Source organism: Saccopteryx bilineata, chromosome 4, assembly GCF_036850765.1.
Source record: "Saccopteryx bilineata isolate mSacBil1 chromosome 4, mSacBil1_pri_phased_curated, whole genome shotgun sequence".
In the NCBI taxonomy this organism is placed as follows: domain Eukaryota; kingdom Metazoa; phylum Chordata; class Mammalia; order Chiroptera; family Emballonuridae; genus Saccopteryx; species Saccopteryx bilineata.
The window spans coordinates 175,594,199-175,620,651 of NC_089493.1; the positions used below are offsets into that span (position 1 = coordinate 175,594,199).

Genomic DNA, 26,453 nt, shown 5'->3' on the forward strand with positions numbered 1-26,453 from the left:
GGCACAAAACTATAAACATCATAGAAGAAAGCATAGGCAATAAAATCTCAGACATCTCTCACAGCAATATTTTTGCCAATATATCTATTTTCTTGGGCAAGGGAAGCAAAGGAAAATATAAACAAATGAAACTACATCAAACTACAAAGCTTTTGCATAGCAAAAGAAACCATTAACAAAATGAAGAGGGAGCCCACTGACAGGAGAACATACAGGGAGTCCTCGAGGTACGACACAGTTCCATTCCTACAACAGTGACATTACCTGAATTTTGGTTTAAGTCAAAACTCACCCTAGCCTAAGTCATTAACCTATCCTAACACAGTCTTACTGCATATTGTTCTACTGCACACAACCAACTAGTCCGCCCACATAGTCTGTAAGTACGATACTAATGGTGTAAAGTTGAAACACTCATGTCTCCATTTTTTAAAGTTTTTATGGGAGTGAGCGTCAAAATGTCATATGTGGAGACTATCGTAACCTGAGGAACCTGCTGTATTTGCCAGTTATACATCTGATAAGGCATTAATTCCCAAATATATAAGGAACTTATACAACTCAACACAAGAAAGATAAACAATCCAATTAAAATATGAGCAAAGGATTTTTTTTTCTTTTTTTCTTTATTCATTTTTAGAGAGGAGAGAGAGAGGGAGAGAGAGAGACAGAGAGAGAGAAGGGGGGAGGAGCTGGAAGCATCAACTCCCATATGTGCCTTGACCCGGCAAGCCCAGGGTTTCGAACCGGCAACCTCAGCATTTCCAGGTCGATGCGTTATCCACTGCGCCACCACAGGTCAGGCTATGAGCAAAGGATTTGATAGACACTTCTCCAAAGAGGACATACAGATGGCCAACTGACATATAAGAAAATGCCCAACATCACTAATCATCAGAGAAATGCAAACTAAAACCACAATAAGATATCACCTCACGGCCCTGGCTGGTTGGCTCAGCGGTAGAGCGTCGGCCTGGCGTGCGGGGGACCCGGGTTCGATTCCCGGCCAGGGCACATAGGAGAAGCGCCCATTTGCTTCTCCACCCCCCCCTTCCTCTCTGTCTCTCTCTTCCCCTCCCGCAGCCAAGGCTCCATTGGAGCAGAGATGGCCCGGGCGCTGGGGATGGCTTCTTGGCCTCTGCCCCAGGTGCTGGAGTGGCTCTGGTTGCGGCAGAGCGACGCCCTGGAGGGGCAGAGCATCGCCCCCTGGTGGGCAGAGCCTCGCCCCTGGTGGGCGTGCCGGGTGGATCCCGGTCGGGCGCATGCGGGAGTCTGTCTGACTGTCTCTCCCCGTTTCCAGCTTCGGAAAAATACAAAAAAAAAAAAAAAAAAGATATCACCTCATACCTGCCATTATGGCTTTTATCAATAAGTCAACAAACAAGTGCTAGCACAGATATGGAAAAAAGAAAACCCTCGTGCACTGTTGGTGGAAATGCAAACTGGTTCAACCATTGTGGAAAGCAGTATGGAGTTATCTCAAAATATTAAAAATGACACTGATTTTTGACCCAGCAGTCTTACTTGTGGGAACATATTCTAAGAATCCCAAAACACTAATTCAGAAGAATATATGCACTTGGACTGTGGGGGCGCAGAGCATGGACCTGGAGTGCTGAGGTTGCCAGCTTGAAATCCCAGGACTTGCCTGGTCAAGGCACATATGGAAGCAGATGCTTCCTGCTCCTCTCTCTCTCTCTCTCTCTCCCCCCACCCAAATGAATATATTGATATATATGCGTGCACCCCTGTGCTCATTGCACCATTATTTACAATAGCCAAAATCTGGAAACAGCAACCAGCAGATGAGTGGATAAAAAAGCTGTGGTACATTTACACTAGGAACACTGGAATACTAGGTGGCTGTTAAAAAAAAAAAAAAAAGGAAATCTTACCTTTTGCAACAGCATGGATGGACCTGGAGATTATTATGCTACGTGAAATAAGCCAGACAGAGAAAGACAAATATCACATGATCTCGCTTATATGTGGAATCTAATGAACAAATTAAAGTGACGAACAAAATAGAAAGAGACATGGATAAATAGGACAAACTGACAGCTGTCAGAGGGGAAGGGGTTTGGAGGACTGGAAGATAGAAGGTGAAGGGATTAAGAAAATATATATGTATATACGTGACAGAACAGTGTGGTTGATGGCCAGAGGAAAAGGGGGTGGGGGTAGGTGGAGGAACACAAAGGTGGGGTAAACGAGGACAAAAGAGACTTTGCTTGGGGTGATAAATACATGATGCAGTGTGAAGATGATTTTTTATTGACTTGCACACCTGAATCTGTACCCCAATAAATTAAATTTTAAAATAAATAAAACTTAAAGAATAATTTTTTTTAAAGAGACTATCAGTGTTGCTAAGAATTTAGCACAATGTAAACCCTCTTATACTACTATTGGAAGTGTAAATTGGTAATGCAACTTTAGATAAACTTTGTAGCAGTTTCCACTAAAGTGCTATCATAGCACATCCTATGATTCATTGATTCTGTTTCTATGTATGTATGAACTGATGTGCACCAAAAGATATGTAAGAATGTTCATAATAGCACTATTAGTAATAAACCTCAACTAGAAACAACCCAAATATTCAATTATGGATGGGATAAAGTACAGTCTGTTCATACAACTTGAATATCATACAATGAAAATGCTGCAAATATTCTTATATGCAACAAGAACTAATTTAACAAACATGTTAAGCAAAAGAAGTCATATGCAAGAGTGTATACTGTATGATTCCATGTAAAGTTCTTTTATGTAGTCAACTATGTGGCATGCACTTATGGTTATGGTTATACACAACTATGTGTATGCCACTTATAGTGTGGCATACACACTATTCAGTATGTATGACAGACATTATTAGAAGTATACTGCAAAAAAATTGAATATACATTTGATTATACAAATATACATTCATGTTTCCAAGAATCTATTTACAAGGAGAGCATATAATAGAAATTAAATCACCAGTGCATAACAACATATATAATTTGTGTTATTAGCAGCATTTTTCATAGTCAAAATAAATAGTAAATGTCCAATAAAGACTTTTAATTAAGTAATGATATGTGCATATTGTAGAATATTATTGCAGCCATTAGAAAGAATTATAGCTATACCATTTGACTTGGAAAGGTTCCCACAAAGTATTAAATGAATAAAGCAAGGTGCTAAAAAGAAAAAATAAATGCACTTTTTCTGTAATATATGTTAATTTTGCCAAAATAATCCATCCTTTTAAAATAATTAATAGTTTAATAGCAGATTGGATGTATATGAAGAGATAATTAGTGAACTAAAAATGACATTAGATATGCCTGAAGAATTTGTGAACTAAAAGAGCGCACAATGCATCACAAAGAAGTAAAGAAATGGAAAACATTAGAGAAGTTAAAAGACATGGAAAATAAAATTAAAATGCCCAACACTACTAATAGTAGTTCCAAAAGGAGTTTTAAAATAACTGGAGTTTTCCAGATGTGATAGAAGACATAAACTCACATAATCCTCACCCTGTCCGGAGAAGGATAAATTAAATCCATATTTCAGAAACACGGTACTGAAACTACAGAACTCCAAAGTCACAGAGACACGTCAAAGGCACCCAGACAAAAGGCAGACCATCTACAAAAGGACACTTAGAATAACAGCAGTAATGAAAAAAATATTATCTTCAGCAGTAACGAAAAAATATATCCTCAAGAAGTGAGAGCAAAATTAATTTTCAGACAAATAAATATTACGAGTTTCCACTCACCCCTGCAACAGAAGACCATGTTTTGGGAAGGATCCTGAAAGACAGTATAGAATCTAAGAAGCAATGGTGAGCAGAAATCAATCCACAGACAGAAAGAATGAAAAATAAGCAAAGGCATGTAATATAAAGTGGTATAAATACTTTCAATGGTATCAGTGTTCACAGTAAATATAGATGGACAAGACTCACAGTTTGGAGGTTCACAGATGGGATAAAAATTCCAGCTCCATGCTGTTCACAGGCAGCACTCCTAAAAATAAAACACAGAAGTGAAATGGAAAAGGATAAACCAGTCAAATACCATACCCAAAAAACGTGTTCTACCTCATGCACTGTTGGTGGAATTATAAATTGGACAGACACTATGGAAAGTACTCAAAAAAATAAAAATAGAACTACCATATAAAATCCAAAACACTAATTCAAATAGATGTGTGTACCCTCATGTTCAGTGCAGCATTATTTATTTACAATAGCCGAGATGTAGAAGGAACCTAAGTGTCCATCAATAGACAAATGAATAAAGAACAGGTGGGCCTGACCAGGCGGTGGTGCAGTGGACTGGGATGTGGAAGGAACCAGGTCCGAGATCCTGAGGTCGCCAGCTTGAGGGCAGGCTCATCTGGCTTAAGCAAAAAGCTCACCAGCTTGGACCCAAGGTTGCTGGCTCCAGCAAGGGGTTACTCAGTCTGCTGAAGGCCCGCGGTCAAGGCACATATGAGAAAGCAATCAATGAACAACTAAGGTGTTGCAACGCGCAATGAAAAGCTAATGATTGATGCTTCTCATCTCTCTCCGTTCCTGTCTGTCTGTCCCTGTTTATCCCTCTCTCTGACTCACTCTCTGTCTCTGTAAAAAATAAATAAATAAATAAATAAATGTAATTCTTTAAAAAAAAAAAAAGAACAGGTGGTACATATATACAACAGAATATTCTTCAGCTATAAAAAAGAATGAAATCGCCTGACCAGGCAGTGGCACAGTGGATAGAGCATCGGACTGGGATGCGGAGGACCCAGGTTTGAGACCCTGAGGTCGCCAGCTTGAGCGCGGGCTCAAATGGATTGAGCACAGCTCACCAGCTTGGACCCAAGGTCGCTGGCTTGAGCAAGGGGTTACTTGGTCTGCTGAAGGCCCACGTTCAAGGCACATATGAGAAAGCAATCAATGAACAACTAAGGTGTCGCAACAAAAAACTAATGATTGATGCTTCTCATCTCTCTCTGTTCCTGTCTGTCTGTCCCTGTCTATCCCTCTCTCTGACTTTCTGTCTCTGTAAAAAAAAAAAAAAAAAAAAAAAAAAGAAATCTGCCATTTGTGACAATATGGGTGGACCACCCTAAAAGGTACTATACTAAGTGAAATGTCAGATAGAGAAAGACAAATACCATATGATTTCACTTATGTATGGAATCTATAAAACAAAATAAATGAACAAAACAAACTCATCAATACAGAGAAAAAACTGATGGGAGGGGGTTTGGCGGGATGGGCAAAAAGGTAAAAAGAATTAAGAAGTACAAATTGCCAGTTATAAAAATAGTCATGGAGATAAACTACAGCACAGGGAATATAGTCAATTATATTGTAATAACTATGTATGGTGCCAGACTTATTGGGGTGATTACTTTATAAGATATATAAATGTCCAATCACTATGTTGTATACCTGAAACTAAGGTGAGCTATCACTGAAAAATTTCTTTAAAAAGAAATGTGTTCTAGCTATATTAATAGCAAACAAAATAAGCCTTTTTGACCAAAAGCATGACTGTGATAAGGATCCTTACATAATGATAAACCCATCATCACAGTGGAAAAGGTAACAGTTTTTCCAGTTACTGATCAGCTATCAAACAAATGAGTAATGATATGGAGAACTTGAGTAAAATAAAAATGTAGAATCCTGCACCATCAAATGAGAATACTCATTTTCAACCACCTATGAAACTAAAAAAAAAAAAAATGAACACACAAAATTAAAACCCTTTGTGTATCAAAGAACACACAAGAGTGAAAAAACAACTCACAGAATAGATCATAACTCAAAGAATAAAGTAAATACTCATGAATCCAGAGTGATATAAATAAATGACTCAATATGGGGGGAAAGGGACAGTTCTTCTATCTTTACAAATTTCCAAATAGATGTAGATACTCCCTCATTTGGGAAGTGGTGGGTAATTCCCCTCCTATTTAGACTGTGCTTGTTGACTTCCAAAGAATAAAGCAGAGGAAGAGAAAATAGCACCTTTACTAAGAAACTGGAAAGACACCACCTTAAACCAAGTGATCAAGCCAGAGACCTGGGGTGTGGGGTTCACTCCAGACTCCTCCTCTACTACTTCTATTTATTCCACGTTACATCTCACTGTGACTTGGCTTCCAAAACTCTGTCACACTGCACGCTTCACCATGGGCAGCCACTGCATTACTTCAGTTGTCATGATGCTGTTCCTTCTGAGTCTTCTCCATGAGGGGAGCAGTTCAAAATACTACAGGTAGTTAGAAGGGTTAGGAGGTGAGACATGACAACTAGACAGAGGTTAGGTAACATGCCCAAGGTCACACAGCTGGGAAGGGCTGAAGGGAGGATTTAACTCAAGTAATCTGGCTCCACAGTCTGTTTAAACCATTACACAGCATACACAAATTTTTGTTATCAGATTTGACTACATCTCAGTTATTAGAGTAACACTAGCTGCTTAAACAGGAAAAAACCCAAGTCTCAATGGCTTACTATAACGAAACTCATATCGCAAAGCTCTCTCTCAAGGCAGCGAGAGAGGGACCTAGGATCCTTTCGTTGTGACTGCCACCTTCCAGAGATTGTCCTGCTCATCTAGCCAGAGATGGGGGAAAGCTCAGAGGGCTGGGTAAGATGTTTCACAGATCAAGTCGGAGAATAACAAAGGTTACTTCTCACCACTGTACCCACAGATGTGTGCCCTGGAAGAGAAGGAAATGGAGTTTGGTAAACACCTAAGAGTTTCGCTAAATAGGTATCTAACTGTTCGTAGTTCTGATTTACTTAAGGAAGACTAATTGAGTATCTATTCTATACTTCAATTTTATACTGGCTTATGCTTTTCAAAAACTATATATACCTCCATAGCCAGACAGTGCATAAAATTTAGAATCTTTTCCTTCTCAAAAGGGCAAGAATATACAATTGGATAGTCATGTATTTACTTACGTGTTTGCATGCATGTGTATAGATAATATTCAAATTTGATGATTAAAAAACATGATTCACATATTTTTAAAACAATTTTTACATGTTCAAAAGTAGACCAAAACCAGAAACCAAAAACTCTACCCAAAACGGTGTCAAAATACTTGAAAGTGGCCTGACCTGTGGTGGCGCAGTGGGATAAAGCGTCGACCTGGAACACTGAGGTCGCCGGTTTGAAACCCTGGGCTTGCCTGATCAAGGCACATATGGGAGTTGATGCTTCCTGCTCCTCCCCCTTCTCTCTCTCTCTCCCCCCCCCTCTAAAAATCAATAAATAAAATATTAAAAAAACTGAAAAAAAACTTGAAAGTAACCTGTATTACTAGAAATAAAATGAAATTTTCTAAGTGTTTCTAGATTTTTAAATCTTGAAAAAAATGGCGAAATGAAACCCTCTAGAGGAAAACAAGTTCTCCAGTGAAGCTACAAAAGAGTGTTTATGATATGAGTTATGTCCATCCCATAAACATATATTTTAGACAAAAGTGACATGGAGCCTGACCTGTGGTGGCACAGTGCGTAAAGCATCGACCTGGAATGCTGAGGTCGCCAGTTCAAAACCCCAGGCTTGCCTGGTCAAGGTACATATGGGAGTTGATGCTTTCTGCTCCTCCCTCTGTTTCCTCTCTAAAATGAATAAATCTAAAAAAAAAGTGACAATGAAAAAAAGAAATTGTAGATAAATTTTGCCCGTCTTCTTTTAAAATGACTTGTATAATATGAGAATGATTTTTAAAGTGACTATCAACCACCACATGGCAGGCTATGGACCTTTTTATCATCATAGAGTGGAGAGAGACAAAAATCAAATGTAAAGCAAAAATTTACACTTGCATATAACTTGTGTCTAACTTCCACTGACCTCAAGTTGAGCCACTGAAGGATAACGAAAACAGAAACCTAGAAATAAGTCTATGACATTTGGAAAATTGACCCGTTTTTAATTTTTTAAAAAACAAAAAACACACCACATCCAATTATTTTTACCATCTACAATTCAGTTATATCCAAACATTCTAAGACCAAACAAAGTCCCCTGCCCAGAAGCAGGAAGTTAAAATGAGACACATGAAGGTGAATGCTGAAGATCAAAGTTCCGGCTGTAAGTCACAAGTCTTCCACTCAAACACACTCCAATGCTTTTCGTTTCACAGTTTGTTAAAGTGTTTTACAGGAAGTTCTTTAAAAAGTTCATCCCAGACACCAGGTTTCTTCAATGATACACAGCTTCATGACATTTGCTTCCATCCAATTGACAGGGAAAAAAAGTAATTTTTTGTTTTTTACTTTTTTGGTAGTGCAGAGAAATAAAACTATCAGCCAGATTCCTTTAGTAACCAATGAGGAAAGGAAAAGCAAGGAGACCTGGGTTGGGCTGGGTTGGCTTCTACTTGTTTTCCAAGGGTGTGACTTCAGAAGTGGTAAATCACACTCGTGCCATTACAATGATTAGTACTAGTAATCTTTTTTTAGATGACAAAAATATACCCAGTAAACATAAAAATGGTCAAAAGATTTTTACCGCAGGTCAATCTTTTTTTCTCAAAAAAAAAAAAATCCCCCCCAAAAAATGAACCTATAATTGGGATGTAACTGCATTGGACATTCCAATTCATCCCACTGCTTGTTTCCCATAGAAATAAGGGGAACGGGCATTACGTTTTATTAGTAATGTTATAGTAGTAACCAGATGTGTTAATGGCAGCTTATTTGAGGCCCATCAATCATGGCTGTCGTTCTGACTGCCCACATCTGAACACATTTAGCTACCATGGAAACTACAAAGGAAGGAAAAATATATTTATTCTGAGATTCGTTTACTGGGATTTTTAAGCGCCCTGTCTTCTGCAAAGCCACAGGCTGGTGATAATGTGCTAGGGGCTGCTGTGTTTCCCGGCATGAGCTCCCATCCTCTGAGGGTCCTGAGAAGGATAGTGGATTGGTCCTGGAGCCCTCATGAAAGGAGGAGGTGGTCCCATTGGGTGGAACATGTGTGGCCCAAAACCTGCAGATGGAACAAATCTGTTAGGCTTGCAGTCCCCTGACCTTTCAAACCTCTGCATCTTTCTAAGGTCAACACCACTTACACACAAACCATATGACAAGGGGCTTCAGAAAATGTCAGTTCACAAACTTGCTTAGGAATGTCTCCTTGTCTTAGTTCCTTGGTTTGAGAAACCGTTCCTCTCAATCCAGGTTAAAAGAAAACTCCACACTACTCAAGTATCTGCTAATGTCATCTGAGGTCCTGCTAGATATCAAACATTCCAATCCACCAAGAGGAATGCAATCAGGATTGGAAGTGAGGAGGAAATCAGGCTGACCCTGATCTGCTGGAAGACTGTCGTCATTAACCTCCGCAAGTCATACTGGAATGGAGGGAATGGAGGGTGTTTGGAAACCAGACTTTCTTCAGAGTATGGAAACTCTGCCACAGGAGCGCTGGCTACTTGTGACTTCCACTGTCCACATCGTCACTTACATTCTCTAGAGCAGCACTCTATAAAGTGCCCATCCTTGAACTGTTTATTACTAGTAAAACCCTTGAGCCAAATGTAACTCACCACACCACCAAGAGCACTGTTTAGTTCATCTGATACTTTTTTGTAACAAGACTTTCTTAACGAATTACACTCTGGCACCTTATCTTATTGCAGAGAGATGATAACATGTGAAATGACAAATGTCCACAGCTGTCACTTTAGGCAATGGTATTCTAGGGCATGTGGATTACATTAGAATAGGAACAAACTGGCAAGAGGCCTCAGAAGTGGTAAATTCTGATATTACACATACTCAAATCTTTAGAAAACGGGCAACTTCCTCCTCCTCAGCAGGCCAGGAATAAAATGAAATATTAGGAATCCTAACAAATCAGATTTACTTGAGGACTTCTATGGGACAAACTTAAAAGGATTTAGACAGTTGACATGACAATGAGGTATAAAGACAGGACTCTGAAAAGGGTTTTTCTGGGCTAAGTCAGACATATTTACTAAGGAGGGTGGAGGTTACCTGGGGGTGGGGGCGGAGCGATACCAGGGGGTGGCGGCAAGGCGATGTTCACCACAGCTGGAGGGCCACTGGGGGGCAGGTTGAAGTAGTTGGCAGAAGCTTCTTCTTCAGCTGCAGGAGGAGGAGGAAGAGCTGGAGGGAGAAAACAGCCAATAGTACAGGGGAAGACACTTGTGAGACGTTGTTTCCACTGCCTTTAAATCTGGGAGACAGAACTGTTGCAGCAGCCAGAGGCCTGGGTCTCTGAACATCTGAAAAACATCAGAGCAGACGGAGTATCCAAAGCTAGCAAGTTACTGGGCCAGCAGCCACTCACCTCCGGGTAGGCCTGGAACAGGCTCTAGCTTGATCCCAGAGTCTGTGGTTCCGTCCTTCTCTTTTTCTTTTCCTCGAGCCGCTTGGGACCTGAGAGACACAGACCCACCCATCAGCGCTTTGTCCCCTCTCACACCCCTACTTCTCATGCTCCCTTGACAAATGGAGTTGGTTCACTCCTTGCTTCCTCGTAAACACTTTCCCCGCCTTAAATGTCAGTGCAGTGTGGATAAGAGCAACGGTTTTGAATTCAGAAAGATCTGGGTTCAAAGTCTGCTAGACTGTCAAAAGCACTAGAAGAGGCGACCTACATGTGTTAGCACAGAGCCTAATGAGCACCCAGGAAGCACTCCATAAGGATCGACGCTGCTGTTAGAGATCTTCTCCCCGGTTCCAAGTTGGAAAGATGTTCCCCCTTTGAACTTTCAGGGCATTTTCCCGCTTTCAAACCTAAATTAGCTAGTCTTCTCCACTGGACAGCCCCTAGAGGACAGAACCCAGGTCTAATTCATTTGTTAACACTCAAACCCACCTTTCAGGCCCTGACATTAGCTGGCCAAAATAACTGGTCACAAAACACATGAACCCGCAAAGGAGATTATTACACCAAAACCCTGAATCAATTTCCAAAGCAGGATGCTCCCAACACCCACAGGAATGAATGTTAGAGAATGAAAAACTCTTTTTGGTCTGTTCACCAAAAACTTACTGGCCCCAGGTAATTAAATAGTTTTCTTGAAAATTTCAAACATATTTTAAAAAACAGTCTATTCTCACCTTCCCCATTTCACGTTGAGTCTACGGCCATTGACAATCAACTTATTAAAGGACTTCTCTGCAGCCACCTCTGCAGCCTGCCTTGTCGCAAACTGGATGAAAGCACACTGCTGCCTCTGCACTACAGTGATCGTCCGGATCTCTCCAAACTGGTAGAAATGATTTCTGAAGGGACACAGAGGGAGACGAGAGTTAACACAACACATAGACGTTCCCAGGAGGCTGAGAGTGGATTATTAACTCTTCCACTGACTCACCACAGGTCCATGGCCCCACGGTTATCTGCCTAGCTACCCACAGGTACTTTTCCCAATACTTACCCTACTGTGAGGCTGCAGGTTGGGAGGGAAAAAAAAATCATGAACAAATAAAAGTTATTGAACATCTCAGGGTTTTCTACATGGAGAACCGGGGCCCCAGTAAGTTCCTTAAGGACTCTAAACCATAGATCAAGAGCTGGCCAGCTGCAGCCCCCATGGCCCATGAGCCAAGAATGTTTTAAAAAGTTTTTTTAAAGATTGTAAAAAAAAAAGAAGGGAAAAAGCCTGCCACTCCCGAGGATTGTTTAGTGGAGAAAGGCTACCAAGGGCAGGTTATAAATTTAGAGGAGTTTCTTCTCCACTTTATCTCTTTGGAAGAGGTATTTCCACTCTCTGCCCAGATGTCTTATGTAGCTGAGCAAAACACAAGCCAAGAATCACACAAATTTACCAAATGCAAGCTGTGTTAAATGGCAACAATTTAAACCATAAGAGTTTTATAACTGCAAAGCTCTCCCTCCCCTACATAATTAAGCACACTTGGATATGTGCCCTATTCTAAAAACTCTAATTGGCTATTGGGCCAAATAGAATCACATGTAATTATTACCATATGCAAGGATGGTATAAGCACTATTGATGAACATTACTACTACGGCATCATAATGAACAACTTTATAAAAGTTCTAATCAGCATAATATTTACTGACTACAGACTGGCTAAAGAAAAATGTATTTTCTAAAGGATTATCGTGCTTGCCTGTTTTGCCCCCCAAAATTATCCCAGGGCAATTAAAAGCAAAATGAGCTTGCCTGACCTGTGGTGGCGCAGTGGATAAAGCATCGACCTGGAAATGCTGAGGTCTCTGGTTCGAGACCTGGGGCTTGCCTGGTCAAGACACATATGGGAGTTGATGCTTCCAGCTCCTCCCCCCCCTCTCTGTCTCTCCTCTCTCTCTCTGTCTCTCTCTCTCTGTGTCTCTCCCTCTCCTCTCTAAAATGAATAAATAAATAAGCAAAATGAGCTCATTAAATTATAGACACAAACCTTAGGTCTGTCTCAGTAATGGTATCGCCCAGACCACCAACATATAGTGTGGTGATCGTCTTGTCCTCTGGCGGGTCCAGACGAGGCATTGTGGAAGCCCGCTTCAGAAGCTTATCTGCCACAGGGTCATTGATTCCATAATACCGGTCTTTAATATTCTGATCAGCAAGGGGGTCATCTGGATCTGTCGGCTTCTCATGTCTACGGTTCAGGAAACAACAATGCATAAAGGTGATAAAAGGAAAAAAAATTATAGGTATTACCCAACAGTAGCTACATTAAGTCCCAAATACATACCCTAAAATGCCTTTTGAACTAAAACCTTGGTCATACCAAAACATAATCCTTGAAATAGAACTAATACCAAATGATTTACTGTATTACAAGGACTTGCCAGACTCCTAAAAGCCACTTGAACGGCCATCTAGGTTGGCAGAATCTCCTTACACAGAAATGCTTCTGGTACAATCCACTCAAAAACCAAGGGTAACCAAAACATTGTTATCCCTCTCTAGGTCAATGGTTCTTAACATAGTTGAGGTCTTGCATTCCACTGAGTCTGATTAAAGCTATGGACCCAGCCTTAGATAATGGAATACATTTTGGGGCAGGAGTGGGGCTGACCAAATCCAGGTTAAGAGCTTTTAACCCAGATGCCTGGCAGTCTTGACAGAAACATATTCACATACCCTTTAGATGCCTGGCCTTAATGTGGCCTCAACTATCCACTGAGATCCAAGCTAGTGATATCACAACAGCAAAGACTTACACCTGAGGCAGAAACTCTAAGGATCAACATCTACATTATATAGCACAGCTGTCTGGCTTCCCAAGGCTCACTTGTAGGTGAATGTTCCATTACATGTAAAAAAAATTTCATCAAGCTTTTCTAAATTTAACAACCTTAAGACATGACATGTACAACACTGGCTGTATAAACTTTTCGACTTTTAAGCAGAAATAGTTTAAGCTAGAGCCTCCCACTTCTTAGATGACTAATCATCTGAAAGCAAATAGCAAAAATGCATGTCAGCACCCACCTGTACGGACACTCCTCTCCTCTCTTACACTCTCCTTTCACCCAGAAGGAGCAAATGTGGGGTCGATTCCTTTTGTAGTAGGGTGTGGTCCGGGCCAGTTTGAGCAGCATGTCACTGGTGGATGTGGCTTTCCCCAGCATGCCCACTGGCCGTGTTCCATCAGAGTTCGAAATCTACACAGGGATGGCAAATTCAATAAACTGTGTCGAGCAGCTAGGATTCTTTTCTCAAACACAAGACTACGTCAAGGAAGTGGCAGCATACCTCCCTCTCCATATTCTGTGTGTAATACTCTTTGTTGACATCGGACTTTGGCATGTCATCCTTAAAAGACAACCCTGCATCACGAACCTGGATGGGCAGGCCTGGTACACAGGAAAGGAGGGGGGAAAAAAACTCAGGCATATTTTAAAATATTACTGAATATACACACAGAATACAATACCATCATTTCCCTCTCCACTTTATTTGCTACCATATTTACCATTATTTTTACTCAAAATCTTTAGCATCATCAAGCATATATAGAGCATTCTAAAAAATTGTCCTAATTCCTGAGCTGTCATGATTTTGAAACAAATGTTTTATAAAATCTTTTAGATGAACAAACTTTGGGTATAGTCAAACTTGACCTATAAATTAATAACGTATCTAGCTTTTATTATAATTTATTTAAAATAAATGTAAAAAGTGGTTAATTTTTAGGTTGGTCCTAAGATCCTCTGGTTAGTCAGGGTCATATAGGGTCATTGTATTCTAGAACCAGAACACCTAATTAACAAACATATAAATAATACGTGACCAGGACACTGAGAAGCAGGTAACTTTCTTTTTTTTTAGTCAGGGAGAGGGACAGATAGAGACAGACAGACAGGAACGGAGAGAGATGAGAAGCATCAATCACCAGTTGTTTGTTGCAACATCTTAGTTGTTCATTGATTGCTTTCTCATATGTGCCTTGACCGTGGGCCTTCAGCAGACCGAAGGGTAAGTAACCCCTTGCTCGAGCCAGCGACCTTGGGTCCAAACTGGTGAGCTTTGCTCAAACCAGATGAGCCCACGCTCAAACTGGCGACCTCAGGGTCTCAAACCTGGATCCTCCACATCCCAGTCCGACGCTCTATCCACTGCGCCACCACCTGGTCAGGCTAACTTTCTGAATTTAACATTTATAAACTCCTATTTTCCTTTTCCCTTTTATTGTACAGTAGAAACTCTGTTGAAAAAGTATTTTCTCATAAATGAATAGTCACTTTCAGTTAAAAAACATAACAAGAAGCAATTACTCTGAAACAGTGGCACTATATCAGTCTTAACAACACACCTGAGACAAAAACCAAACACACAACAAGCCTATGAGCTTCTGGTAGGGACTGCAGGAAAGAGCTTTGGATCTAGAAAGAAGCCCAAAGCAAAGAGGTACAATGTAAAGGAACAAGGTAAAGGAACAATGCCTTTACTTTACCTTGGCTACAGAGATGTACATGAGGGAGTTTTAAGCTATTTCTAACTAATTCCCAACTTTTCCTTAAGTTTCTACTGCTGTTCAGAAGGATTCTAGGATGGCCTAATAGTTTCCACCTCTTATTAGGAAAAGCAGATCACAGCAGACATTCCAAAGTGGGGTGAGAACCAGAGGCAGGGTAGACATGTGAGATGGAAAGACTGGTTTGTTGTCTTGGGCACCTACATACTTTCAGATCTATGGACAGGGCAAACATACCATATTCTAGATCCAAGAGGCAGGTCTGACAGACATTCTTCAATTTACTACAGGTTTGGCACACTTCGGTCTTCTTGAAACGCATGCGGACACCAGGGCACCAGCGAAACACTGTGAATGGCCTGGCACAGATCTTTAACACAAAACAGAGCCAGTGTGTGAATGGTCCTGATCTGGACAATCAATCCAGGAGATTTAATAACAAGGGGAGAGTTGAAAGAAAGGATCCCCAAATCTAAGGTTTACAAGAGACCTTAGCAATCATCTAGTCCAGTGGTTGGCAAACCGCGGCTCACGAGCCACATGCAGCTCTTTGGCCCCTTGAGTGTGGCTTTTCCACAAAATACTACGTGTGGGTGCACAGGTACGTGCGGGGGTGTCGGTCGGTCCTAATTAAGTTAATAACAATGTACCTACATATATAGTTTAAGTTTAAAAAATCTGGCTCTCAAAAGAAATTTCAATCGTTGTACTGTTGATATTTGACTCTGTTGATTGAGTCTGCTGACCACTGATCTAGTCTAAATGCCGTCTGATATTTCAATCATATTTACAACACCCTGCGAAGTTGTAAAAAAACTCACATAGAACAGAAATAAAGCATTCAAAAGTCAAAGTCCTCACCATCCCATAGGTAAATATCATTAATAATGTGACCCTTAATTTTTTAGGGGGAGAGTGGGGACTGTCATATACTCCTCTGAGAATCTTATGACAATTATGACCTTCCTCCTCAGCTAAAATTCTCATATGCATAGTCAATCAACACTTGGTATATAATCTCAGGGGGTTCAAAGCCCATCCACAGACACCAAGTTAACCCTTACACTAAAGGGCTCATTTTCTTACCTCTCACACTAAATAGTTACCAGCCAATGCGTATATAAACGATACATGAAAGTTGTGTAGCACTGACTTTTACTGGAGAACCTCAGAGCTCAGCAAGTTGAAGGCTAATTTGGTTAAAAAAAAAAAGGGAAAATAAAATAAAATCATTACTCTTTAACAAACATACTTACTTTGCATTCCTTCCCGTACTTTTCTTTGGTCTGAAATAGAAAAAAAAAAACAACAGAAAAGAACTGGAGTTCCAGAAAAAAAAAAAAAATCAAAAAAACCAGATGTCTACTTCTTTCCCAAATACAATCCAAGAAATGTGTCTGGAGATCCCTGGCATCCTAAAGGAGGGTCAAGGGAAAACCATGTTGGGTCATGTGGAGTATATATTCTAATCAATCTACTACTATGAGTTATAACCTCTTAAGTCTCTTATGGACCCAACACCAGGTAAGTATGTGTCCACAGCCACAACTCTTAGGGTCACTAATGACTCCCAAGAACTAAACTTCCTAATGGTTTCCACAGTCCCCAAATTAGGAAGGATGTTGCCATGGACAGCCCATTTTACAAAGTTTAATCAGAAGGTAACTATCATAACCTGTGCTGATATCCTGCATATAGTAAACGTTCTCTTCCCATAAGCTAGTCACACATCAACACCTGAAACTGGTTAAATACCATCTTAATCTAATTATTCAATGTTAACTGTCACTAATTTTACACTTAATTACAACAGTAGGGAGCACCTTATATTAAAGAGACAGACAAGGTGCAGTTTCCTAACTTGCTGAGGATCCTGGAGTGAGAATATCCCAATTTAAATCTCTGCTTTACTCATTACTTATTATATAAAAAGACAAACTCAGCTTCTAGTTAATACACCTATCTACCAAGTCAATAAATGCTCAACAAATCTGAGCTATTATTATGACTTCTACATAACAGGATTGTCGCTGAGTTCCAAAGTGACAGAATACAAATGACAGTCCTTTGCAAACTGTCATAGGCTTTGGGTTAGTAAAGAAGCATTATTACTTCTGCTTGGCTAAGAGAAGCACTTCATGGACAGTGTGTAAGTTCCACCACACACTCACCATTCGGATATATGGGTTTTCTCCAAGACACGTCTGGCACAGAATGGGGAAGTCCTGGTGAAAATGGGATATCTGGTTGAGAGCCAGGTTCCTAAGATTCTAGCATCTCAGCCACACTCGTGGGTGGCAGGGTGGCAGGGAGGCGGGGAGGCTGGGAGGTGAGAGGTGGGAGGGCGGAGAACAGGGCAGTGCAGGGCAGGAACCCGAGGTCTGGCACCGGCCCGGTCGCGGGAGGGGACGCTGTCTGCTCTCCAGGTAAGCGGCGAGAGAAGAGACCAGCAAGGTAAGAGTGGAGGGAGAAGGCAGGGAGAGGGGTTTGCTTTCGGACCCTGGCTCAGCCCCCTCCCTCCACGCCCGCAGGAGGGCCGCCCTTCAGCCCTCCGCTCCAGCCCAGCTAGGCCGCGGCGCTGGCTCCTCCCCGGAATCCTCTGAGCCGCGCCGCAACCCAGGCCGTGCCGGCCCGCAGAAGCCCCAGCCTCGCCGCGTCTCCCCGTCCCCGTCCGGCAGGCACACTCACCGCATCCTCCCAGTTCTGCCTGTTGTAGGTGTTGGAACCCAGCGAAGTCGCCATGTTGAGCGCGTCCAGCGGCAGCAGCAGCTTCCGAGTTGGAAGAGAGGACCGCCACAATCCCGTCAGGCACCGAGGCTGGCCGGCCTGTTACGTCATATTTGGGCGTCCAGCGCGCCCTTGGGGTCGGAGTCTTGCGCGCCCGTTTGTAATTTCTTCGCTTCACATTTTGAGTCCCGGTGTGTAAAACCCTCCCTGGTGGTCTCGTGGAGTTGGTGCATCTGTAGCTATACTACCCTGAAAGCGCCCGATCTCCTCGTATTGGTGCTTGAGATGAAGAACCACAAGTACATCTGATTTATTTAAAAATTGAGGGAAAGAATAGAGGATCAGGTAATGAAGGAGGGGATGGGATTAAAACACCGTTAGTCCCCACTGAGCGCTGATTATGCCAAACGCTGGGCGAACGTCTTTTTATGCCAATCTTATTTCATTCTCACAATAACTCCTGTAGATTCAGAGTTAACCAGCTTAAACCACACAACGTCTAGTTAACTTTGAATTTCAGCTAGACAAAGAACCATGTTTTAGATAAACATGTTCCAGACATCTATACTAAAAAAAAAAAAAAAAGACTCCTCTGAAAGTCGAATTTAGCGGATGTCGTGTATTTTATCTGGTAACGATTGTCCCTTTTATAGAAAAGGAAACTGAGGTTTAGAGAAATTAAGTAACTTGCTCTTGGTCGTGTAGTTAATCAATAGTGAAGCCACAAATCCGAAGACAATAGTACTGTTTTCCAACTTCTGAAATGAAGTGTCTTAAGGATCAACTATTGTTTTTATCGTTTTGGGAACAACTTATATAACCACTCTGCCAATATTTTACAAATTTCAAACATTCTGGTTCCATTTTCTTAATATTTGACACATCCTATCATCACATTACCCAGAACATTTGGCACTTAAAATTTTTAAATGAGATTTAAAGTATAATTTCTACACGGAAATTTACTTTCTAGTTTTTTTTTTGTTGTTGTTTTGTTTTTTGTTGTTTTTTTTTTTTTTCTGAAGCTGGAAACGGGGAGAGACAGTCAGACAGACTCCCGCATGCGGCCGACCGAGATCCACCCGGCACGCCCACCAGGGGCGACGCTCTGCCCACCAGGGGGCGATGCTCTGCCCCTCCAGGGCGTCGCTGTGCCGCGACCAGAGCCACTCTAGCGCCTGGGGCAGAGGCCAAGGAGCCATCCCCAGAGCCCGGGGCCATCCCCGCTCCAATGGAGCCTCGGCTGTGGGAGGGGAAGAGAGACAGAGAGGAAGGGGGGGGGGGTGCCCTGGCCGGGAATCGAACCTGGGTCCCCCGCATGCCAGGCCGACGCTCTACCGCTGAGCCAACCGGCCAGGGCCACTTTCTAGTTTTTTGTTTGTTTTCTTTTACAGAGACAGAGAAAGTCAGAGAGAGGGATAGACAGGAACGGAGAGATGAGACGCATCAATCATTAGTTTTTCGTTGCGCGTTGCAACACCTTAGTTGTTCATTGATTGCTTTCTCATATGTGCCTTGAGCGCGGGCCTTCAGCAGACTGAGTAACCCCTTGCTTGAGCCAGCGACCTTGGGCTCAAGCTGGTGAGCTTCCGCTCAAACCAGATGAGCCCGCGCTCAAGCTGGCGACCTCCAGGTCTCGAACCTGGGTCTTCCGCATCCCAGTCCAATGCTTTATCCACTGCGCCACCGCCTGGTCAGGCACCTAGTTTTACAGTTAGAAAATTTTACATACATTCACCACAGATATAGACTAGTTCCAACCCAAAAAGTTCCCTCGGGCCCAAGTCAGTTCAGTTCTCCCCAAACACACTATCAGTGGCAATCACTGTTCTGTGTTGTCACTATATGTTGTCTTTCCTAGATTGTTACAAGTGGAATCTTACATAGCCTTCCTTGTCTAACTTCTTTTTCTTAGAATATTGTATTTGAGATTCACCCATATTGCTTCATGTATCAGTAATTTGTTTCTTTTTTATTGCTGAGAATTCTATTGTATGGGTTAAAAAAAAACCATTTGCCAGTTGATGGAGACTGCTACATTTGAATTGTTTGATTCCCATGAGTATAAATAAAGCCATTATAAACATTTATATACAGGCTGTTATATGGACATAGGTATTCATTTATAAATACCTAGGGGTGAGATTATTTGATAATATATATTTATTATATATAGTTCTGTATGAGAAAGTGCTTGGGTTTATTGGACCTTGGATCTGTGGTTTCTTATCATATTTAGAAACTTCTTAGATGTCATCTGTTTAAATGTTCTTCTGCCCAGTTTCTTCACCCTCTGGAACTCCAATTGCACATTAGGGTATTTGATATTGTCTCATAGATTATGAACACTCGTCATTTCACTCTTTTGGAGTGGGGTGTCAGTTGGGATAATTGCTATTGTCCTATCTCCATGTTTCCCAATTTTTCTTCAGCTATGACAAGTCTACTGATGAGCACATGGAAGATAATCATCTCTGATCCTATATTTCAATGTCTCTTACAGTTTCTACTTCTTTGCTAACATTTATTCACACATATTATCCATATTCAACTAGATTCTTCAACATGTTAATCAGAGTTTTAAGTCCTTGCTCAACAGTTCCAACATCTGGATCATACCTGTATATGGTTTTATTATTGGGTGGTGTTTGTGTATCTCATTTTCTTTGATTGCCAGTCAGTGTTTATGTAACAGTAGAGACCAGGTAAATAGTAGTAATGCTTGGAAATGGAGAACCCTCTTCTGTCAGGCTCTTTGTGTGGGGTTCGGTCAGCAGTCAGGAATTGAGCTGGGTTTGGATGTTGTTGCTATGGTTGCCTTCAGTGTACCACAGCTTTCACAACCTCCAGCCTGATTTTGTGCTTTAGGTTGGAACTGAAGAGCTTTTCTCAAGGCTGACGCTCTACCACTGAGCAACTGGCCAGGGTCTGAGATTTTTTCTCAGCTTGCCCGAACAGCAGTGGGTCTTTAACTTGTCACCAGGATCTTCTATTACTCTCCCAGTTGCTTAGGTCTTTCATTCCTTCCAAGAAGGGCCTGGGTAGGGGGAGGCAAGGTTTCATGCCTTTCCTAAAGCGGCAACAGATCCCTCCTGCATGCCTCCGAACCAAGGGAGGCCCTAGACCAGCACCACTCCCCGTCCCTGCAGGTCTTTCTGGTGAACACCTGGGGAAGGTCTTGGAAAGAGTTTTTGAGTACATGCAAGCTTCCTTAGAGTCTTAAGCTCTCAGAGGTTTTATACTGCCATGTTAGCCCGAAGTTGGCCTTTAATAGTCCTTTAATATTTCAGTTGATTTCCTCTTACTTGCCCATATGGTGATCACTTCTTCCCGTGCTCTGCTACAGGTGAGCCAATCATGTCTGATCTCTCTTTGAAGGGGTGTGTCCCTCCTTGAAATTCAGGGTACTTGACTGCTCTGCCATATTAGCTCTGTGACAGTTCCAATAAAACATTTTTGTCATTTATCCACCTTTTCTTTTTGAGGGGGGTGACACTCTTTCTAGATATCTACATTAGGCAGAAAAGAAACACTTGAATTCCACTTGTTAAAAAAAAAACTTTTTATTTATTGATTTTAGAGAGAGAGAGAGATTTTTTGTTGTTCCACTGATTTATGCATTCACTGGTTGATTCTTGTGTGTGGCCTGACCAGGGGTCAAACCCACAACCGTGGTGTACCAGGATGATGCTCTAACTCAGGGGTCCCCAAACTTTTTACACAGGGGGCCAGTTCACTGTCCCTCAGACCGTTGAAGGGCCGGACTATAAAAAAAAAACAACTATGAACAAATCCCTATGCACACTGCACATATCTTAATTTAAAGTAAAAAAAACAAAATGGGAACAAATACAATATTTAAAATAAAGAACAAGTAAATTTAAATCAAACTGACCAGTATTTCAATGGGAACTATGGGCTGCCTTTGGCTAATGAGATGGTCAATATGCTCCTCTCACTGACCACCAATGAAAGAGGTGCCCCTTCTGGAAGTGCGGCGGGGCCGGATAAATGGCCTCAGGGGGCCACATGCGGCCCGCGGGCCGTAGTTTGGGGACCCCTGCTCTAACTGAACTACCTGGCCTGGGCCCACTCTTATTTTAAAGGAAAAATTCGTCAGTCTGTAAATGGGAAATTATCAATAGTATCCCATTTAGATGTAGCCTTAAAAATAAGCACAAGGAAAATGCAACATTTTTTTAGTAAGTAGCGACTGTTGTTTGCCAAAGGCTCAGAGCCAGAAACCTATTTAAAAAAAGTTACATGTGACAAGCATTTAAGAATTGGTCCTCTTTCCTTGATTTAACCAGAAGAATTGAGGCTGCAGAGACATGAGAAGGAAACAACCTTCTCACTGTTTGACGATTCCATGTTCTTTAATGTTACAATCATTCATTACTTAAAGTGGCATATAAGCTGAGTCAAGGGTGTGAGGCCAGTTTTTATTGTGAGCATTTTGTTATCAGTCACCATTTAGTTAGGGACGGATGCAGGAGAGGCAGGTGTGGTGAAAGGAAATCCAAACCAGTGGTTTTGAAATTTCAGACCATTCTAGTGTTGGGACAGAAATCTGGGAGAAGGCCTGAAAACTGGATGAGATCACTAAGAGTGAGCAGAGAGAAAAGTGTCAGAAATGGGACCTGATACACTCCAAAGCTGGGAAGATGGGAGAGAACTAGCAAAAAATACAGAAGAGAAGTTGCCAGTCAGGTAAAAGGAAAACCAGGAGTGTTGTGTTCTGGAAACCAAGTGAAAAAAGTCTCAAGAAGGGAGAGATCAGTTGATCAGACTGCAAGAGTAGGAGGATAAAGGGCTGAGAACTGACTGTATTCACCAGGGTGGACTGTCGGTGCGTGGCGCGATGGCAGCCTAAGGGGGATGGGTTCAAGTGATAACGGGAGGGGAGGAACTGAGAGGTCGAGTTTGGAGTTTTGCTGTCAAGGGAGAAATGGGTGGCAGCTGAAGAGGGGTGTGAGGTCAAGTTCAAGATGAGAAATCATAACAGGCTGCTGGAAACGGTGCAGGAGAGGAAGGGGAGAATGTTGAAGTGATGTCCTTGAACTGATAAGAGGATGAGTTTGAGAGCACTAGGTGGTGGGGCTGGCTTTAGACAGCAGTGTGAACAATTCATTTCCAGTAAAAGGAGGGAAGGAAGAGTTATACGAGTAAGATGAAGGTGGATGAGTGGACTTGTTGGGTGGGGCTGGGCCACGTTGTGTATCTGAAAGGCTATCTTTGGGATCAGTGACCCAGGAGAGAAGTGAGTAGAGATCCAACAATATAACATTTGTATAATGGTTCTGAATATATTTATAAGGAACTCAAGTAACATCTACCCATATAATGTTACAGTGAACCAACTTGATATGAGGTTTTAGCTTAGTTCATTTAAAGAAATGGAAAAAGGAGCATGCCCCATTGACTCTCATACTAACTCTTGACTTCACCCATCTTCTGACTCTGAGCCATGCTATTCCAGTCTTCATGAAACCAAACAAAAGACAATCAAGCTTTGTCTGCTTTATTTCACTACATTAAGTTAAGCAATAAGGCAAAACAGAAACCTGTCATTCATAAAGATCAAGGAGTGCCTCTCATTCCCAAAAGGGACCAAAAACGATGCTTCTTCACAAATATGCGTGACATTTATCTTATGCCTACAAGCACTTTGAACAAAAGAAAACTTTGGGGGGCTAATCGAATCCAAATTAACTTCACCTTAAGTTTCCAAAATTGTAGTCTCTACTGCCGACATCTAACTTGCCTGAAGTGGTGCACACTGACTATGCATTAAAAATCTTGCACTTCATCTAATATACAAAAGCAACAATTAAAATTCCGAATTCACCAGCTGCAGGTGTGGAACCATTTCTATTAACACACAGAATACCAGCTTGCACTGGTATTTCTTGAGGAAACATTCAACCAATGGCTGTTATTATGTAAGTTAATTTGGCTTCTGAAGAAAAAAATTCTATGATCAAAATATTTGGTGTTTCTATGTCACACAGGGGTGATGAGACCCATTACTTCAACATTATTACTTTTGGGAACAGATACCTGTGACGTGCTGTAAACACAAGACATAGAGCTGTGGGTAGTCTGTGCAAACGTAAACTAGGAAAGCTGTTCTCTGCTGACGCCCTTTCCCCCACTGGCAAATGGGAGCAGTGGCTTCACAGGAGGCTCTGCAGGTAGTGACATAAACATTAACTGACATCCTGTGGGGTCACAACAAATTAAACTATTTCTATAGTTTGCAAATTTGTAATTACACAACCCTGCCCCAACTTCTAAGAGGCTAAATCTTACATATTATTGTCATAATATTAGAGATATGAGTATTTTTTCTTACACTGCAGCATATATACGACTCTGTGAAATATTGTTACATTAAATTGGCTTGACCTTAAGAATACCACTTAGTGTCTTTCAAATATTTTTATCTTCCAGGGGGAGCTGACAAGATACTATGTCCTGTCTATATTCTACATTACTATGTATCTTAACTTGTCTCTTTTTAAACCGAAGGCTTGAACTTAAAAACAAAACCAGGGTAAACAGTGTTAGCCACTTGCTAACAATGCATTTACAGAAAAGGTGATGCAGCTGGTGGTCTCCTTTGTCAAGTCTCATTCTAGACAATGTTACAGAAATTAAGGTTAACAAGTGCACTCCAGGATACAGAGTAAAAAGCAAAACATGTACAGTCAGGCAAGTGTTCTGGGCTACTTGCTGAGCTATTTCATAGTTTACAATCAAAATGGTCTTATTTGACACACTATATAAAAGTCAAACTCAGGAAGGGGAAAGGTGCTTTTTCTTAATATCCAGTTTTGGATTCAAGAGATTGTAATTGTTAACTCCACCCCCCTTCAAATCAATGGAAAGAACATTAGTTCAGATCATGCTAACAATCTAACCTTTAAAATGTTTCCTGCATTCCAGAAGTGAACTTGTCCACCAAGTTATCTTTGGGCTCTTTCCAGGTCCCAAATACTCAGAACAATCTAAAGATGCAGAGAAGGAGCAGGGAGTAAGACATACAAAGGCTGTCTCCCTGTAGAAGCACTAATCCCTGGATATTGTGGCAACATTAAAAGTAAATGGAATTTGCCACCCTCTTGACATGACATGTAAGTGCCCGCTTCTCAAATTCTTCTTTAAAGAAAAGTTCCATATTCTACTGGGAAAAAAATTTTAAGAGCAACCAATAAATAAGTGTCCTGTATTCACTAAGAAGAGGGTGACGAGAGCGCCTTAAGAATTTCCCAGGCTTTTCCAATCATTACAAAACTAAAGACAATGTGACAGTTCTATTTTTCTGTCAGACAGCAATCTATGGTGTGATGGCAAGTGAGGGGATATGTCAGACTGCTTGACTCTAGCTAGTGGAATGCAGACAGCAGCTGGTACATTGAGACCAGTGCCGGGCGTGGCTATCTACCTTTCAGTTATTTTAAGTTTCATTGTGAGACTATGATCCTTTGGGAGATCAAATCAGGACAGTATGTCGGAGTTTCTGAAGTGGTAAATCTAATGCCACTCAAGGAATAGCCATCCCCTTTCTCGGGAGGGAACAATGCTATTGTTACTCAACGTGCAGGGTTCAGGAACAGAGACCCAGACTTACGGCATTATCGGAAGTGAGAGCAGGAGGAACAGCAGTCACCCTGTGTTCCCAGGGCCTTGCCTATGCCGCCACCCTCCCAGGAACAGGGTGCAGTAGTGCGCAGGGACATGGTTAGAAACAAGGCCTAAGGAAGCAGCAGCTTCCACATTTCATCACGGTTTGTGGGGATACTGTCCTCTGGGATCTGCCCACGAGGCAAACCTTTTAAGGAAGAAGTGGGCCCAAGCTGAGTTCCACATGCTGAGTAAGCCAGATGACTTCTGTGCCCTGGTCACTTTCTTCCATGGGGCGGATGGGGGCTGCCAGATTTTTAAAATCATGTTTCATCTTAAAGCACACGGTCACTTCGCCCTCCTCACGCTGTGGCGTCACTTTGATGAAAATGCCCACTTTGTTGGCCTTTCGGAAGGCTATAATGCTATGGAAGGGAACAAACACTGTATTAGGCAGGTCACAAGTCAGCCAAGCCCTAAGACTCACGTCCTTTTATGGACCAACAGGAACTCTCTGATGACAAGATATAACCACCATCCGTTTATCAGCAAAATGTTATCTCCTTATTTTTTAAATGTTACAAAAGTTAAATGTTGTCATACATATTCAAATGGGAACATGTAAAAGCCCCCCCTATTTTCCCCTTTAGCACAAGAGAAAAATGGCAAACACATGGGTTCTTAAACTACCAGATATTTTTCTTCTTTCTTTCTTTCTCTTTCTTTCTTTCTTTTTTTTTTTTTTTGTATCTTTCCAAAGTTAGAAGTGAGGAAGCAGTCAGACAGACTCCTGCATGCGCCCGACCGGGATCTACCCGGCACATCCACCAGGGGGCAATGCTCGGGCCCTCTGGTGTTGCTCCGTTGCAATCAGAGCCATTCTAGCACCTGAGGTGGAGGCCACGGAGCCATCATCAGTGCCCGGGCCAACTTTGTTCCAATGGAGCTATGGCTGCAGGAGGGGAAGAGAGAGACAGAGATAATGGAGAGGGGGAAGGGTGGAGAAGCAGATGGGCACTTCTCCTGTGTGCCCTGACCAGATATCAAACCTGGGACTTCCACATGCCGGGCCAATGCTCTACCACTGAGCAAACCAGCCAGGGCCTTTTCTGCTTTCTTTTTTTTTTTTTTTTAATTATTGTTCCTTTTT

General features: G+C 41.8%; 2 protein-coding genes and 1 long non-coding RNA gene across 6 annotated transcripts in view; 1 reads left to right on the forward strand and 2 right to left on the reverse strand.

Moving 5' to 3' along the window:
* Nucleotides 1-7,920: 7,920 nt before the first annotated feature.
* RBM22 (RNA binding motif protein 22) lies at nucleotides 7,921-17,764 on the reverse strand. 2 transcript variants are annotated; one of them, XM_066273057.1, is made up of 11 exons: nucleotides 17,639-17,764; nucleotides 17,122-17,175; nucleotides 16,207-16,236; nucleotides 15,188-15,320; nucleotides 13,729-13,829; nucleotides 13,465-13,637; nucleotides 12,425-12,625; nucleotides 11,117-11,281; nucleotides 10,341-10,429; nucleotides 10,025-10,156; nucleotides 7,921-9,014 (listed from the first exon to the last, which is right to left on the reverse strand). In XM_066273057.1, exons 1-11 carry the CDS (start codon nucleotides 17,690-17,692, stop codon nucleotides 8,884-8,886), a joined length of 1,263 nt encoding a protein of 420 aa, XP_066129154.1. In that variant the 5' UTR covers nucleotides 17,693-17,764; the 3' UTR covers nucleotides 7,921-8,883. The 2 variants fall into 2 exon arrangements, with proteins under 2 accessions (XP_066129154.1, XP_066129155.1); XM_066273058.1 differs by lacking the exon at nucleotides 16,207-16,236 and adding an exon at nucleotides 16,037-16,140 and having other exon boundaries at nucleotides 17,639-17,720.
* On the forward strand, nucleotides 17,300-24,738 carry LOC136333629 (uncharacterized). Of its 2 annotated transcripts, none has more exons than XR_010731064.1 (3): nucleotides 17,300-17,376; nucleotides 17,667-18,022; nucleotides 24,667-24,738. It is a non-coding gene; the product is annotated as an uncharacterized lncRNA (long non-coding RNA). The 2 variants fall into 2 exon arrangements; XR_010731063.1 differs by having other exon boundaries at nucleotides 17,325-17,404.
* Nucleotides 23,183-26,453, reverse strand: part of DCTN4 (dynactin subunit 4) — a 34,546-nt gene continuing 31,275 nt past the window's right edge. For both annotated transcript variants that reach the window (XM_066273053.1, XM_066273054.1), the window contains one exon: nucleotides 23,183-25,728. In XM_066273053.1, coding sequence (XP_066129150.1) covers nucleotides 25,515-25,728 — 214 coding nt within the window. In that variant the 3' untranslated portion in view covers nucleotides 23,183-25,514. The remainder of the gene's footprint in view (nucleotides 25,729-26,453) is intronic.